Raw genomic sequence first — 15,700 nt, 5'->3', positions numbered from 1 at the left:
AGTGGAAAGTGTTGCTGCTAACGCAATCGCAGTCCAACATTTTTGTTAAACTGATCAGTTAGCCGTGCGCATGGCATGCAGCCAATCCAATAGACACAGGATGATCTTTTAAAAAGCAAAGATGGTTCATCTCTGAAATGATAAGTTGAATTTTTCTGAACTCCTTTCTATTTATCTTTCTGTCCAGTGATGTACCAAGATAGAAATTCTGTGTAGAAATAAACCATCTGTTGCTTTGTGCGGATCCTATCCCAGCAGAATGTTATAGAGTTCCACAAAACTCAAACTTTAAAGAAAAATGTCGTATAACAACTTGGAAAATCCATATTTGGCTGAAAAACAATAGAAATACACCTATTTTTATTTACCGTTTCATGAAGAGTACATGCTGCTTTTTCATTCAAATTGAGAATATATTTGTTCAAACTCAATACATTTTGTTAGCTTCAACGTTGCATTTGTACCGTTTTAAAATAAATACATGGCCTGAATTATTTGAATATCCCTGTATCAAGTTTTTCTTTTTGTTTTAATCTACATTTCACAAAGCATCTAAACTTTTGTTCGAACGGGGCTGCCACTGAGTATTCAAGATGATCAAGTTTAAACAGTTAAAGACTTGCAAGGAAGAAAAAGAGATTGTGGCGTTACGGTAGGCTCCATGCCTTCTTGCACCTTGGCTATATTTCACATGTTGTGTTATTCTGGGCAATAAACGAAGACACAGACCACCAAGAGGGTGTTTTTTGTGAGCCAAAACTAGTAAATAATAACCCACTGACAATGAAAACAAGAAGTGAAGTAAGAGATGAGGTCACAACTGGTATTTATGGGTTCCAGAAAGCATTAAAATAATTTCATTTGATGAGTCACAAAAAAGAAAAGCTCTAACCAGCAGAGTAGGAAAACAGACCGTTTAATACATCCATGAACCGACTATGAGATACACAAACCAGCATACCCCAAGAGAAACATCTCCAGATAAGACGACTTCTTCTTGATACTTTGGATATCGTACCATAGCTTCGCAAGGCCCTCCCCAAAACCAAAGGGCCTCCCAAGGGAGAGCAATGTCAATACTTTCCTCGCTGAACATGAGCTCATACAAGAAATATGACCCAACAAGTAAACCTTCAGGGAAAATTCAGTAACAGATATAATTGAGGACAAACTCTGTGGTTTCTTCCACATTTAGGATGTCATGAAGCGTTTGTAGCACAAACTACAAACAATCCTGCCCAAACACAGGAGGAGGCACTGTTGAGCTCTGCCAACCACTACAAACGCTGCTTTGCTGCACTGGTACTCTAAACTATTAGGGATGGGACAGTCTGATGTTTGACTGTGCACTCAATGCTTGGAACATCATCGGTCTTACACAAAGCCACGGTAAAAGAGTTCCCGAATGTTATGAGCCGTTTGAGCATCTTTTCGGTGGTCTCCCCTGACCTTGCTAATAAATGATAAAACTCGTTAGATTATGCCTGAAATGAAGGTCAAATCAAGGTTAACATTTAAGGAGATGAAACAGATGCATTTTAAGATAATTCCATCTCATAAGCTCTCAGCACAACTGCAGGCTCTCGCCTGATAATAGAATCAAAGAGTAAAACATAAGCACAACAAAGCTGTGTGACGTGGCGTTTGATGAGCACCGTGAATCTTAAAACAACAAGCTTTTCGGTTTGTAGTGATATAAATTCGGACGACTTACTGCTGGGTCTGTGAATTCAAAGCCTTTCAAACAAACCAGGAATAAACTTCCCTATTAAATCACACTGTAACTCGGCTAATCGGTTATCCGTGGCTGAGATATCGAATAAAAAAAATTAAAAAAGCATAACACTACACTGGTTGCAATTTATCGCATGCATTATGCTTGCCAGCAGCTGTAAGTCATGAGTTGTTGTCGCACTCTGAACTGCTCAAGTGACAAACCCCAGCCAAGGGGAGGGGACCAATCCAAGGTTCAGATATATCAAAACCATCTAAATTGACGGCGTAGAGTGCTTTTGGGAACTGCTTGTCTAATCAACCCCTTGCAGGTCTTATCACAAGTTGTTGAAATGTGTAACTGCATGCTTTAAGGGTTACACGCGCATACCTTTATTATCCAGCTGTAAAGCTGCATTCTCAACTAAAACAACTATTATGGAGTTGATGACAACGATGCGCGCTTAGGATTGCACGCATGCATAATAAGATCTTCAGCAACCGAGGACCTCTTCTGATCACCTTCTCCGTGTTACAGATAGGGAAAAAAAAAAAAAAAAAAAAAAAAAAAAAAAAAAAAAAGCACATCAAATTTCATGTTTTGTCCCAACAACAGCATCAGCTTCCAAAAATATTCAGTTAAGCACGATGTAAGACGAGCAAAAATGAAAAGCACTGAACTTTTGAGAATTGTGAAGCATTCAAATGTCAATACAACTGCTTATCAAAACAGCTGCAAACTAAAATGTAACATCGACGGTTCGGCCTGCTCATTATCACAGTGCAAGTCCGTTTGCTGGAAATGTGGCTTGAGGTGTTCTATCTGCTTTTCTAATGTATGCCCACAAGATGCTCAGAAAACCTCTCAACAACTAAGCTCACACTACTGAGCAAACAGTTGGAAGGTACTAATTCAACTGTAAATAACGTTATCAAGAGTTTAGATGAGAGTTTTGATCTTACCATGGATATCAAAAACATTCAAAGGCTTGGTCACATGGCGCGTTGAGTCTCTCTTTCCCCCTTTGATGAAGGCTGGCAAACTGGGTCTCCTCTGGTCCCCTACAAACTTCCCCGGCTGCTGCCCCATAAGGGCAGGGTGCCAGGCTGCAGCCGGGACTCTCCAAGCTGGACTCAGTTGCTCACCAGTGAGGGAGAGGATCGGGAGAAGACAGGAGCCCCCTTTCCTGGCTCAGACTGTCCTCTCCTTGTGTGTGGTTGGTGCAAGTCACCAGCACAGGTCCGTGTTACTCCTGTATGCACCTGTTTATCATGCATTAATGTAGTCCAAGTGCTTCAGATGACAAAACAAGGCTTTTGACAGGAACCTAGTGGGGGGGATGGGAAAAATAAACAATAAGGTCATTCTTGTGATTTCAATTATTAAAAAAAAAAAAAAGATGATTTTAAACTCTCCCGTTCTGACATACACATAAGTGCGAGAACAGCTTCAATGATTCTACGTGTATCTGGAGCTCTTTGGGGGAGATAAAAACACCTTTCTGAGATGGTGTTGGAGAACATTGCGCTATAGTCACAATAGTCAAAGTCCGTAACATAGAATAGTTTTCAAGTTCCAACAGAAATCTGCTGAAACATGACTGAAGAGGTTTCGTCATAAAAAAAAGGTGATTACTCTGAAACAGTTGTATTGATTTGCATTGTCTTTTCACCCTAAAGGGACAAATGGACTTAAACCATGTCAATTAAAAAAAAAAAAGAAAAGAAAAGCACCCCAAGCATAACAGAAGCACAGGGTCCTCTTACTGTGAGGGCCAGTGGTTATTTTTTCCCCTTAATGTGTTGCCCTACTCCACATTGTGGGTGCTCCCATCTTCCTATAATGCATCCAGGCAACTCTTAATACTGAATTTCCGCTTTTAAGACCCAATCACGCTTTTAAATAACAAGCTGGCGTTTGTTAACCTCAAGTTTACTGCAGGCAACACACACAATTATCAAGGAATTTTGTTGTGATTAACAACTAAACAAAGAACTCCGAGCAAAAATTATTTACGGGAACGTCCGCAAATGGTCCACTAAACTCTATCAGAGCGTTAACTATCGTTAACCTCAACGCTATCGTCGGAGGGCAACTTATTTATTTATGTCATAACAAGTTAAACACCAGCTTTAAGCACGGTCGTGAAAAGGACAGATTTGTAACGCTTCACAGAAATGCGGGTTTTGCTTGTACGGACGTACGGAGTAAAGACAGGTGTGAATAGAAACTTACACGGCCACAGAAACATTTAGATTGTTGGTTAGCTGGCGACCTCCAGCTAACGTTGAAGATAGCCATGAAAGCTAACCAACGTTTGCTGGTGGTATGCAGCGCCAGACCCTTAAATGCACATCGAACAGTCAACAGTTGGCTCTTGCTGGTCCGCTGCTAATAACCTCAGACAAGTGCACTTATACGTTTCACAAAAACATTTCTGGTGAGCACAGTTTCACACCGTCCAACTGCTCTTTTCCAAAGGCACAGAAATTAGTTTGTCTCAAACTTCCGTGTCCACTCTTCCCGTCTTGCGGAGCTTCTCCCCCTGTGGTACCCGGACTAAAGACACTTCAATCAAGGAGGCGAAGTGAAGTTGAGGGAACTCTGCCGGCCACAGACCAACGACTCTCTCTGCAAGTCCTCGCCTCTGTTCACAGTCGCCGAGCTCTTCGATACCGACTCCTCCGCTCGCGTACCTAGTCATTGCTTTAACGTGAAAGCCTGAGCAGTAAACTTTGGCCGAGTAGCAGTTGTGTCGCTGGAGCCGCCATACTTCCATACGCAAGGTGGTTTACAGAAATATGTGGGTGGGGCGACGCGTGACGTCACGTGCGTGCGTGGGCTAGTACATGGAAGCGGTGCAGTTTTTTTTTTTATTACGCTTGAAGCGCAGGACGGACAAACAACACAGTTATATCGCTGAGACCGAGGGAGCACAGTCAAGGATGAAAACCCGAGGCAACAATCATCCAGACTTTCATTTCTCCTCTGTCACACATTAAAGTTTAATGAGTGTTTCACGCCGTGGGGGCCACATTTTTCCCCCACATACACTAACATGCCAATGTAAACGACTAAGAAAAGGTACTTAATCAAGTCTTCTATGATGAATAGAATCCATCTTTAAAAAATACATTTCTTTAGGGGATGGGGAAAGATGGGGAAGCTGATCCGATGTGTTCGGGCACGTTTCCCGTCTGTTAATTGTTCAACATTAACGACCAACAGTGAGATTTGTACAAACGTGTAGAAATTGCAGAAAATTTATTTCAGACAGTATACATTTGTTCAACTCTACAAAAGCTACAGATTTTAAAAGGTTACTCATCCTTTCCATCTGCAGTAAAAACAAAAGAAGATCATTTCTGTCGAACATAAACAACTGAGCACCTTGTTTTGGCAAAGAACAATGAAAAAAAAAATGTGTGTGTGTGGTCGGTGGTCTCATCCGTGGTCCCGTCACACTGCTGCTTGGTGCGATTTTAGGTTTCAAACTCAGGTTTCTGGGCTTTTTAACCTTCCTGTTCCAATAGCTTCTGTTGCGTCAACATCACAATCTCCTCCATCACCTCTGGTTTCAAGATGTCCTTGACCTACAGAAACAGCATAAGACAGAGACATATAGATCTGACGCAAATGAATAAAATAAAAAAGCTTTTACAGAAAAGTCTGAGAAAATAAAGTAACTGTACAAAAACAAACCAAAAGAATGATGCATACACTTGTGAATTCAGGAGGTCCACGAATTATCTACAGCACACACTTTCAACGTAGTTTTTTAAGAAAAAGAAAAGTGCTGCGGAAGTGTTTTGACAAAACTATAATAGAAGTTAAGCCTCTGAACGCTAGAAGCAGTGATAAAGTCATCTGTTCCTCTCCTTTAAGGTTAATACAGTAAACCATGTCAATTCCAACCGGCAAGAAGATCTGCAAGTCAAATTTACAACATGGCCACCAGATGGCACAATAAATCACAGAGAAGTTGACTTCACTACAATCTCTTTTGATCGCAATTGTTTGCCTTTTTGCAACAGCGCTTATGATAGAATAAAGAAAAAATAAAGACAGCATAGTGTTGAAACTGAATTAACGGCATCGGTGCTTCCTACCTGATGCTGGAGGGACGATTCGTAGCAATAGAGAACACTGGTGTCATAGAGTAGGACTTTGTGTGCAGCCAAAGCCAGCAGGCAGTTCCTCAACCGTGAAATCACCTCTCGATCTGACAGGCTAACAGGCTGAGAGGACAAGACACACACGCACACACACACACACAAACATAAAAAACTTCAATTCAATGAAGTCCACATGTGTTAGAAACACAATACGTTTGATCTTTTTCAGCACATACACTTTAAATTAAACAACAGACTCCACAAAAGCCTCAACTTCAACTCGAGTGGGTCTATATACACAGAGAAAAATGTGTTTGAAAAATAAACCTAAAACACATAAAGCCAAATAGAAGAGATTTACAACTGGATTTCTAATGTTTCCTACTACACCAGTTTTTTTTTGTTTTTTTTCCAGTGGCTGATTTTGAAAATATTCCACAGTGGTATAATATGGTTTTCGGACCTTTTTAAAATGTTCCACATTTTTATGTTTCAGAATCTTATAAAAAAAAAAAAAAAACTAAACTATTTTCTTTCCTCAAAAGCCAAGAAACAAGTCTCCAAAATGACAAAAGCAAAAATAACAACCTTAAAGTTGTCAGTAAATTTATCAAAATAAAATAAAAAACTAAATATCCATTTACAATTCAGAAAGTACTCAAACTCCTCGGCATGACAATTGATTAAAGCATTTTTGGCATCCAGAATGGCCTCCAGGTATCTCTGGAGATGCTCAGCTGGGTTCAGGTGTCTAATCTCTCAGCCTCCATCACAAAAAAAAAAAAAATCCCCAAAGATTTACATTTTCATCACCATGGAAACAAAAGTTAGGATGGTATCAAAAGAGGTGATGCTCAGCACCTGGTTTCCTACTGGTAATTGTGGAAGACAGTTCCATCTTCAATTTTCAATCTTCTAGTTGTGTTTCTCATGGTTTGAGAGTCATTAGGGTGCCTTTTGACAAATTCTCAGCTGGTTGTCATGTAACTCTCAGTGAGGAATGAATTATCTATGACCAGTCCTGCACGGAAGGTTGTCTTATTAACTCTGGATCTCATTCATAGTGAGCACAATGAGGAAACCAAAGCGGAGTAAACAGGTTTTGGTTCCAAAGGCTACTGTGCAGAAATGTTCCTTGACACAATCCTGCATCACAGATGTACAGACAACTCTCTCAACCTCATGGCTGTGTTTCACAATGGCAAACACCATTAACTGTGAGATCCCTTAGCCGGACCGGTGTTTGTCTATCTTAACTGTGACCAATGAATTCCATCAGTAAATGGACTGCATCCCCAAGTCCACTGATAGGCATGAAAAACCAGAAGAAGTGTGTAATTTTTTAAGGCCATCTATTGGCCAAACGGCAGTTTTATTTATTTGTGTAGAACGGTGTGAAAATAAAAGTCTGAAATTCTTTACCATGGCACTGTAGCTTTGAGGTCTATGCTTTGAGACATAAGATCACATCTGGCATTGTAAGAGGTGCCTAAGATCCTACCTCCAGACTGGTGTAAAAGCCCCCTGCTTCCTCATCCTGTTGTCCCGGTGTGGGATACAACCACACAAAGCCATTATTTCCAAGGATAATAGATGCACCACATGGCAGGTTGTGAAAATGTGTTTTCTGTCTCTTGATCAGAGAAGGGGAAAGCTGTACCAGCACTCCTTGACCCAACTGACAGTAAAAAAAAAAAAAGAAAAGAAAGGGAAGGGAAGCAAAACATTAGGTTTTTACAATAAATTATAACACAAGTAAAGCAATTTCTTTTATCAAAGATAATCTTAAATGATACACATGCAGGTGTATAATCACTGGCATTTTGAATGAGACACTATGATAGCATGATAAATGTCACCGTCTGCTTGCATCTGATCCCAAAACTAGGTGCACAAATACCAGCAAGATGTGTTACATATTTACAGGCAGGTCTGTGATGCTACCAAACAACAACAAATGGTGAACTCGGGCGTAGACTGAACTGGGTGCATCTTCACAGCAATACTGTGCAAAATTCATGGTGTACGATAACTTACTTTTCCATACTTTAAACTACGAGTGTGAAGTGACAGGGCTCCATCTGAGAAGACAGACTGCACCTCTGCCTAAAATCGCAACAGAGAAACAACACAGCTTTATAAGTGGGAATACAGACGGGTTCAGCAAATCAAAGATTTGAATAAACTCTTGAGTTACACTGATGAGATCGCCCTCTTGAAGGTACTCTCTCATGGTCAGCTCATCTTCTGCTGACCTTCTCCTCTAAGAGATAAAATAAATCAGTTCAGCCAGTGTCGCAATACAAAACATTTTCCCATGGACAAATGTTTTCTATCATCTCACCAGCTCTCCTCCAGGCAGATTGACAGATGACAACAAGAGGACTGAGTCCAGTCTGGATTTGGTCTCTACCTTCCATCGCTTCTGTTGTACCTACATATAACCACAAGAGTTACACATATTTAAATAATCGTACAAACCAAAATGATAACAGCACAACTTAATAACATTTTCTTTATATGAAGAACTGACACAGCCTCACCTCTGTAATTCTGCCCACCACAACATCTCCAACCTCGCCATTAAATCTGCATTTAGATCATTTGGTGAAAATCAAGTAAAAACAGGTTGAAATTCAATTCTTATTGTGGCACACCACAGTGTAGGAACCTTGACTTACCTAGTTTTAAGTGGCCTGACACATATCAGTTTGTCCACCCTCTGCACCTCTCCAGCGACAGAAGCCGTCAACTTCTCTTCATCAACGTAGGTCCCATGACCCCTGGGATAAAAAATGTACATTAACCATAAGGTCTCAGGCAACCCTATTACTAATTGAAAACAATAATTTAAGATTTTACTCCTGTTTGGAGCCCCTTTCACAATATATATTACATTAAGCAGTGCAGGAGTGTGACAATAAAGCGTCAGCCTTATATGAAAGCAGATCAGAAAAGCAAAGTTTAACTTCATAATCTGTCATGGACAACTCACATGCTGTAGAGTTTAAATGAGATATTTCGACAGCGTTATTGCATAGATCGGTATGGTATCGTGTATGATTTTACTTTACAACCACTCCAGCACCCACCTCATGAAACCAGTGTCTGAAGTGATAACATCGCCGGGGACAACCAGATCTTTTCTGTCGAACGCAGAAACTGATAGGGACACTGTTTTTCTAATAGTCGGTAATCTCATGTCTACAGCCATGCTTCTTCCTGTGCCTCTTCTTCTCGTCCGTATATTTCCACACTGCGTTTACAGTGAATTTTGCCGCCAGAAAATTAAGAATAATTCCGAATGATTATTCTCCCAAAGGTTAAAATTACTATTAAACCCCCCTGTAAGAGATAATGTAAGAAGTGTAACCTAACGACAGCAGTAACGGACCATACTGGGGAAAATATTCTTCTATTTTTTAGTATCCAATAATGGAGTCAGGGGCGCATTGTCGCCCCCTTCTGGTACGGAGCGCAACCGCAGAATATTAATTATTAAAAGAAAACTCCTACCATGGCTTTTGCTGGTCCTTTTCTCTTGCCACCAGATGTCAGTGTCGAGCCATCCTGCCTTCATCACAACCCTTCGTTCACATAACAGAGAGCTGACGTCAGATATCAACACGACGCAAACTTCTCCGTCCTAGCCAACCAGCGTTAAGTCAGATAGACTCTTGTAAAGATGGCGACGGTGAGGCACAGTGGACTTAAAACTGGACCCTTAGCCGTCAATAAACGCCACTGGTCCAGATACCGTCAGAATTGATAGAGCACCGGGACCGACAGTTTGTCGACCTATTTGTCGCGCCTAACATGCTGTTTGGTGTTGCATGGTGACGCTACGGATTTGGCTGCTTTTGTTTTCGGTTACACTGTGGTTCCCTTGGACCGCTCATTAGCTTCAAGTTGGAAAGCCAATGCTAGCCCGGGGCTAGTCGTGTAGCTCCATCGGCTGTTTGAGTCTGTTTATATGGCATTTGCGGACTTATAGCCCGAACAGTGCCAACGCGGGGCTTATGCAAAGGTTTTCTTTTCACGGATAAAACCGCTCATGAGTCACCTGGTTTAACATCCACTACTATTCAAGGAGGATCTGGCATTGCCGCACTGTTTGTGGAGTGTCGAGGCGGACCGAGTTAGCCGACATGTATTTTCTAACCGGCTGGCCCCGGAGGCTGCTTTGTCCGCTGAGGAGTGAAGAGGAGCCCTTCTACATCCAGCCCAGCTCCCAGAGGTTCTACTTCGCCCTTCTGTCAGAGACGCAGCTCAGCATCTGGTTTAGCCGGGTAAGTTGAGTTAAAGAGCCGCCAGTGTCGGCTCAAACCCAGCTGACCAGTCCGAAACTTTCACTTCGAGATGCGCCCAGTACGCAGCGTGGCGATCTGGCTGCATGTTTGCTTTTTTTTTTATTTTTGTTCACTAAAAGTTTTGTCAGTAAATAAGGAGTGCAACGGCGGTGTCGTTGGATTATTCCAAACATGGGGCTTTTTCAGTTTTCACCTGTACACCTATCGAATAAATCGCTGGTGACGTTGTTGTGCGTCAGTGCTGTTTGTGTAGATCCGTTCACATGAGATCTTCACAAAAGCGTAGCAGAGTGGCTCACATTCTTCCCTTGGTTCACCACAAAGATCGAGTAGCTTTTCCTTTTCTTTGAGACTGAAAACCAACATTCATAATGAGCAAAACCGAGTCAAACTTGACGTAAGATCTCTTTCAGGAGGTACATAATAAACTTAAGTTGTCATGTTAGCACGTTCAGTGATCTCTTTATTTCACGATGACTGTAATAAAGCTGTGTTTTTTACTAAATCAGCTCTTATCACTTCCCTGTGTCAGGCTTTTCAGCGACAGGTTCATGATTCAGGATTGAAGTTACCCATTACAAGACACATGATGGGACTCAGATGTAGAAGTTCGGTGCGGTGCGCATCTCAGGGAAATTGTCAAAAATCACGCTTGATATGAATGAGTATGCAATCAGGTCATGTGGACAAAAACATTTGCGTCAAAACAACGTGGTTGTTTGTTATTTTCTTTTTATTGGCAAAAGAGAAGCGGGGAAACACAGCAGAATGAGGATGTGAGAGGTTTCTGTAGCTTCCAGGGTTGTTTTCTCGTTGCTGTGGATGTAAACACGCTGGTGGAGTTTAGGCACAGCAGTTCTCAGGAATGTTTGTCTAAACTCACCAGCTGCTGTAAAACTCCATTAATTTGTTTTTGACATGGGACTGCTGATCATCTCCTATAATATATAACTTTCTGAATTTATATTCAGAGTAGCGTAAGTGGCTGCAACAAACGCAGGTGAATTCTAAGTCGTAAAAAGCATTTCAACATGTGGGCATCAAATATCCCAATGCAAACACAGAGATGTCCCCTCGGCCCACCGTAGTTGGGTCCCACCTCATCCACTCTGTTTTCTCACATCCAGATTTGAGCTACAAGTAAAAATGTCCACACAGGTCGAAGCCAAATGAGCATCCCTCTCTATCCGGATCAGTCGTTCCAGCTGTGGCGATGTTTGGCCTGGCTCCCCCCTGGCTGGCTAATCGGAAGGCCCGTGTGGCAGAGAGGGTTTTTGTGGGCCTGCTGTCCTTAATCCGGTCGTTTTGCTGCCTTTTCCAACACTGATCAGATTAAATCGGTGCTAACGTGTGCCTCAGTTCAAAAATACTTTCAAAGATGAAAGTAGCAACATTTTAGGGACACTGCACTCAACACTGCGCCTTTGCACGTTGCTGTCACCTTGACAAGCCAAGAATATTACCTTTCCATTAAAAAGTGTCTTGTGCTGAGAGTGGTTCCTTAACTAAAAGCTGGGCTCTGTAAAGCCTTTGCTGTCTGTGTCAGCTGGCTAAACTGATTCGGTTTTGGGCACTGAATTTGTTGGTATGGGGGCTATGTATTTGTGAGGTTAGGTGCAGGGTAATGTCCTACACTCAGCTGGCCAGAATAATTTTGGGGGGGGAGCTACATAGATAAATAGCAGAGCTGTGGGTGAGGAGTTTGTTGAAATGACGAATGCTTTACTGGTAAATGTCAAATAAAAGCCAGGGTTACGCTTGGAGGAGTTGTTGGAGTGACCGATATATCTATGAATAATAGATGAAATCGTACCCAGATGTACAGAGTGGGACTATAGAAGGTGACACTGATCAATTCACTGCTGAATAGAAGTAGTTTTTGGTGTGAAATTACCAGTAGAGATCTGTGTTTTGAGCATTTAGAGCCGTGCGCTCCTGGCCACATTTGTTAAGAAAATCTTTCCGCAGCTAAATGAAGAGGGGGGTCATTTGACCTGATAACCAACAGTTTAGCACAATGTCCGATGCAGTCTGTATATAATTATGATGCAGCAACAATGGGTCAGGGTCACTGTTAATTTCCTGAGGCGCACACAGGATGTGGCCATAGTTTGCTTCCCCTCTTTCTTCATGAAGCCTGCCTGCCTATAAGTAGAAGTGAGACCTTGCAGGAGAAGAATCGCTCAGCTGTGTTTGATTGGAGCAGCGTGTTCCTTTTGAAATGCAGCTTTCACATCTGTTATGTCCGTGAGTCTCTTCACTATCTCGTCCCACTCTCCACGCAGGGAAGAGATGGAGGGTCGTGTTTTATTTGTGTTCCCAAGGGGCTTTCTTTCTGCATTTTGTTCGTGCAAACATGGAGGGCTTTGTGACATGAAATTCAGGGTGTTGAATGGATTACTGCATTGTCATTGTATAACGTCATAATTTCGCCCTTTGCCTGTCATAATTAAATAGTTTAAGCATGCATTTGTAGGGTCACTCTATCACAAGGCTCAGGCTATCTGCTGAATTTAGGTGATTGTATATCTACCGTTGCTCTTCCTCGCACATGTGTATGTGGTGTGCCCCCCCCATTGTTCTCAACTATTATTTTATCACCAGGTGCTGTCTCTTTGATCCCATCTACCCTGAACTCAGTCAGTTCAGCCGAGGTGCCGTTACTAATCCGTGCTGAACAGTAGCTTAGCCTTGTTGCCGCTCTGTTGTCTCTCACTGCCACATGTCAGGTGTGCATACTTGGGTCTTACAAAAAGCGCCAGTGTTGTGTCTCATATATGACTGAGAGTTTTTGTTTGTGTAATGGACTTTTGCTTCAATGTGATTTCTTCAGTAGCACAAACTGTGACTGCAAGTAGTTGTGGTGCTTGGCAACGCAAGGGGAGCTTATCGGGTGAAGCTTCTGATTAGTGAAGCTTGACCCGACGCAGTGACTAGAACAGTCAACAAACAGTAAGCACGTGTACTTTGGAAATGCATGTAAACATCTGTCTGCGAGTGAAATGACACAAAACCAAGTTCGTCGAAACCTGACGAACACAACGAATCAGTCCAGCACGTATGCGCTCAAATAGACTGAGTTTCTTTCGCCAGGCGGCTAAACGCAACAAAATTGTTGACCGGAAATCAGCCCACTAAGACCACAGGTCAACTCCACGATGTTTGGAGTTGAATTAAAAAAAGGAAAATGATTGGGACAATATTTATTCCCTTTTGGTCGGCGTAGTTTACAAACCAGTTGCAGAGTTATGTAAAGGCATAGCTTGACTGTACACCACTGTGTGCGTAGCAGTGATGTGGATTCGGCTACAGTGCCGACAGTGGAACCACTCTGCCGAGCAAGCTGTATGGTGACACCCATTCTTAAAAAAACAACAAAAAAAACAAACACTTTTTATACATTTGTTCAAACCAAAAATATGTTTCATATCAGTGCTGATATTCGCCAAACATGCACCGATACTTGAGTATTTATTGCTGAACATTGTTGCCCAATAATATCGTCAGAATGAAATATCAGTTTGGCTCCAGTAATCACCGTGAATTGATATTTAAATATGCTGCACTTATTCATTTCTAATCTTCTGAGTTTGAAGTACAGGAACGTTGTAATCACGTATTTGTTCGGCATCCTCATGGAGCTGTCACTGTGAGTGAACTCTTGAAGTTTTACTGAGTTTTGGGCCTCATGAAGAGAAGAGCGGTTTCTGTTTCCTGGCCAGTGGCGCTATTAAATTTTAATTCATTGAAAGGGACACTGTTGGGCAGGAATTGTTAAACCCACTTCTCAAATTACGCTGGCTTGGTATCAGTGTAGCTCGAGTTACTGGACACATTTCTCTGCTTTAGTTGCCTGACCAACATGCAGGGTCCTAGTTATTCCCTGTAATATCAAGCCCTGTTTCAGCTCACTTAAAAACAGAACTAAAGGTCTTTACGTAAAACATTCAGGGCAGCGAGTGAGCTACATTTTTATTTGTGTGTGTATGGAGCTTGGAAGGATGGAAGTTAAGTTGAATTAACAGCACACAACAGCATTTACCACATCCAACGGCAATGATACGGCGTTCGATCATCTACATACATAATGCTAAGTATTATTTCAATTTTAGTGGCAATTTTTTCTTTTAAGATTTAAACACCAAGAACTTTGCAGCTTTAAAATGTGAATAGACTGTAAATCATCTGCAGGGGATTCCAAAAGCCACAAACGAAAGACCCCAAGAGTTGAGCCTTGTCAAATACTGTGGCTCCTCCTCAGCATCTGTTTTGGCACTTGCTAATTTCTCAGTTGCAGCAGAACATTTCTCAAGCATGTGGGACTTTGTGCTTCCTCACAGGCTCAGAGGAGGTAAAATAAAGGCAACAATCTCAGACAAAAATGTGTATTTACACATGTCTGTTTGACTCCGTATTTCATTGCAATTACTTAAGTGCGAGTTTCCATGAACACTTGCAGTCGGGACTAATACAGGACACACAGGTTGATGCCCCGTTAGGAATTGTTCCGTTTTTAGATTTAGTTTTGATTTTAGTCACGGTAGAATTTGCTGTTTAAGTTTTTGCGTGCTACCGTGATTCTAACAGTTTTTTTTTTTTTTTTTACTTTGAATTTAGCATTAGTTTCCTATTATTATTATTATTATTATTATTATTATTAGTATTATTTTTATCTTTTTAGGACGTTTGTGTTCACTTGCCGTTCAGTCTCATCATCCATGATTAAATTTAGGCGACGAAACTAGTAAATATTGTTTAGTTTAGGAAAAGCTGGCTTGGCCTCACATAGACTTACCATTTTATAACGTGTCAATTTTAAATCTAGTTTGTCAGTATCAGTCCGTCCCCCGGCAACGCTCCGACGATACTTAGTCTTGCTTCCACAGCGGACCGTCGTAATTCATTTACATCTTGACGTTAGACTGAGCTGTTATGTCACATCATGTGACACAAGTTTTACCGAAAGTGAAATGTTTGTGACTTGCAGGATTTTTTCTTTTAAAGTGCTAATTTTCTATCCCATGTCCTCTTTTTTTTTTTCGCCCACAGCCCAGCGTTCTGATAGTCAGCTATATCGAGTCTGCAAAGGCGGCGACCCAGTTTGGTTTCTACCAGAAGGCAGAATGGAAACCAGACGACTCCATGGTAGCCGTGGCTGTAAGTACATCACTCACCATGATTGGGCCCGTGTCTCCTATCATATCCTGTTTGTCCAGATGTTTTTACCAGGTGGTTTTTCACTGTCATCTCTTGTTATTCACAAAGACATTTTTACAGGAATTTCCATCTTAATCATTTCAAGCATGTGAAATGATTAAGATTAAGAGCAAAGTTGGGGGGTGTGGCCGTTTCTGAAAACGAGTGAATATTCACATACGTTATAGTGACTGTATGTTGCTGGGAAAACCTGACTTGACCCTCCAACATCTGTATGGTGGAGCTAAAAGGAAAATGACTGCATACCGAGCTGTCTTTGTAGGGCGCTGTGGTCACCTAAAGGGCTCTTTCACACAAAGCGAACAGTTTTGTGGCTCAACGGTTTCTCATCACCTCTTATTTTC

At 41.6% G+C, this 15,700-nt stretch overlaps 3 protein-coding genes across 7 annotated transcripts in view; 1 reads left to right on the top strand and 2 right to left on the bottom strand.

Annotated features, from left to right (window-relative positions):
- abl1 (c-abl oncogene 1, non-receptor tyrosine kinase) overlaps positions 1-4,518 on the bottom strand; it is a 31,486-nt gene extending 26,968 nt beyond the window's left edge. Inside the window, exons 1-2 of one of the 3 annotated variants that reach the window (XM_075456034.1) lie at positions 3,950-4,518; positions 2,677-3,041 (exon numbers count right to left, since the gene is read on the bottom strand). In XM_075456034.1, coding sequence (XP_075312149.1) covers positions 2,677-2,803 — 127 coding nt within the window. In that variant the 5' untranslated portion in view covers positions 2,804-3,041; positions 3,950-4,518. Of the gene's footprint in view, positions 1-2,676; positions 3,042-3,949 lie in introns of those variants that run through there. The other 2 variants (XM_075456035.1, XM_075456036.1) reach the window with 2 other exon arrangements.
- Positions 4,519-4,955: 437 nt separating this feature from the next.
- On the bottom strand, positions 4,956-9,250 carry exosc2 (exosome component 2). The gene is made up of 9 exons (XM_075455367.1): positions 8,922-9,250; positions 8,511-8,612; positions 8,373-8,418; positions 8,174-8,263; positions 8,027-8,092; positions 7,867-7,935; positions 7,331-7,507; positions 5,824-5,952; positions 4,956-5,307 (listed from the first exon to the last, which is right to left on the bottom strand). The coding sequence occupies exons 1-9, from the start codon at positions 9,041-9,043 to the stop codon at positions 5,227-5,229; spliced, it is 882 nt and encodes a 293-aa protein (XP_075311482.1). The 5' UTR covers positions 9,044-9,250; the 3' UTR covers positions 4,956-5,226.
- A 259-nt stretch (positions 9,251-9,509) lies between these two features.
- The window catches only part of ric1 (RIC1 homolog, RAB6A GEF complex partner 1), a 30,906-nt gene continuing 24,715 nt past the window's right edge, over positions 9,510-15,700 (top strand). For all 3 annotated transcript variants that reach the window (XM_075455979.1, XM_075455980.1, XM_075455978.1), the window contains exons 1-2: positions 9,510-10,118; positions 15,189-15,296. In XM_075455979.1, the coding sequence (XP_075312094.1) occupies positions 9,978-10,118; positions 15,189-15,296 (249 nt within the window). In that variant the 5' untranslated portion in view covers positions 9,510-9,977. The remainder of the gene's footprint in view (positions 10,119-15,188; positions 15,297-15,700) is intronic.

Source organism: Odontesthes bonariensis, chromosome 22, assembly GCF_027942865.1.
Source record: "Odontesthes bonariensis isolate fOdoBon6 chromosome 22, fOdoBon6.hap1, whole genome shotgun sequence".
NCBI classification, from domain to species: Eukaryota; Metazoa; Chordata; class Actinopteri; order Atheriniformes; family Atherinopsidae; genus Odontesthes; species Odontesthes bonariensis.
This window is presented reverse-complemented; position numbering and strand designations above follow the sequence as displayed.

Coding starts and splice junctions, on each gene's coding strand:
- exosc2 (XM_075455367.1), bottom strand. CDS start 9,043: ATGGCTGTAGACATGAGATTACCGACTATTAGAAAAACAGTGTCCCTA. Junction 8,264..8,372: donor TGGTGGGCAGAATTACAGAG/GTGAGGCTGTGT, acceptor GGTTATATGTAG/GTACAACAGAAGCGATGGAA. Junction 7,508..7,866: donor GTAGTTTAAAGTATGGAAAA/GTAAGTTATCGT, acceptor TTTTACTGTCAG/TTGGGTCAAGGAGTGCTGGT.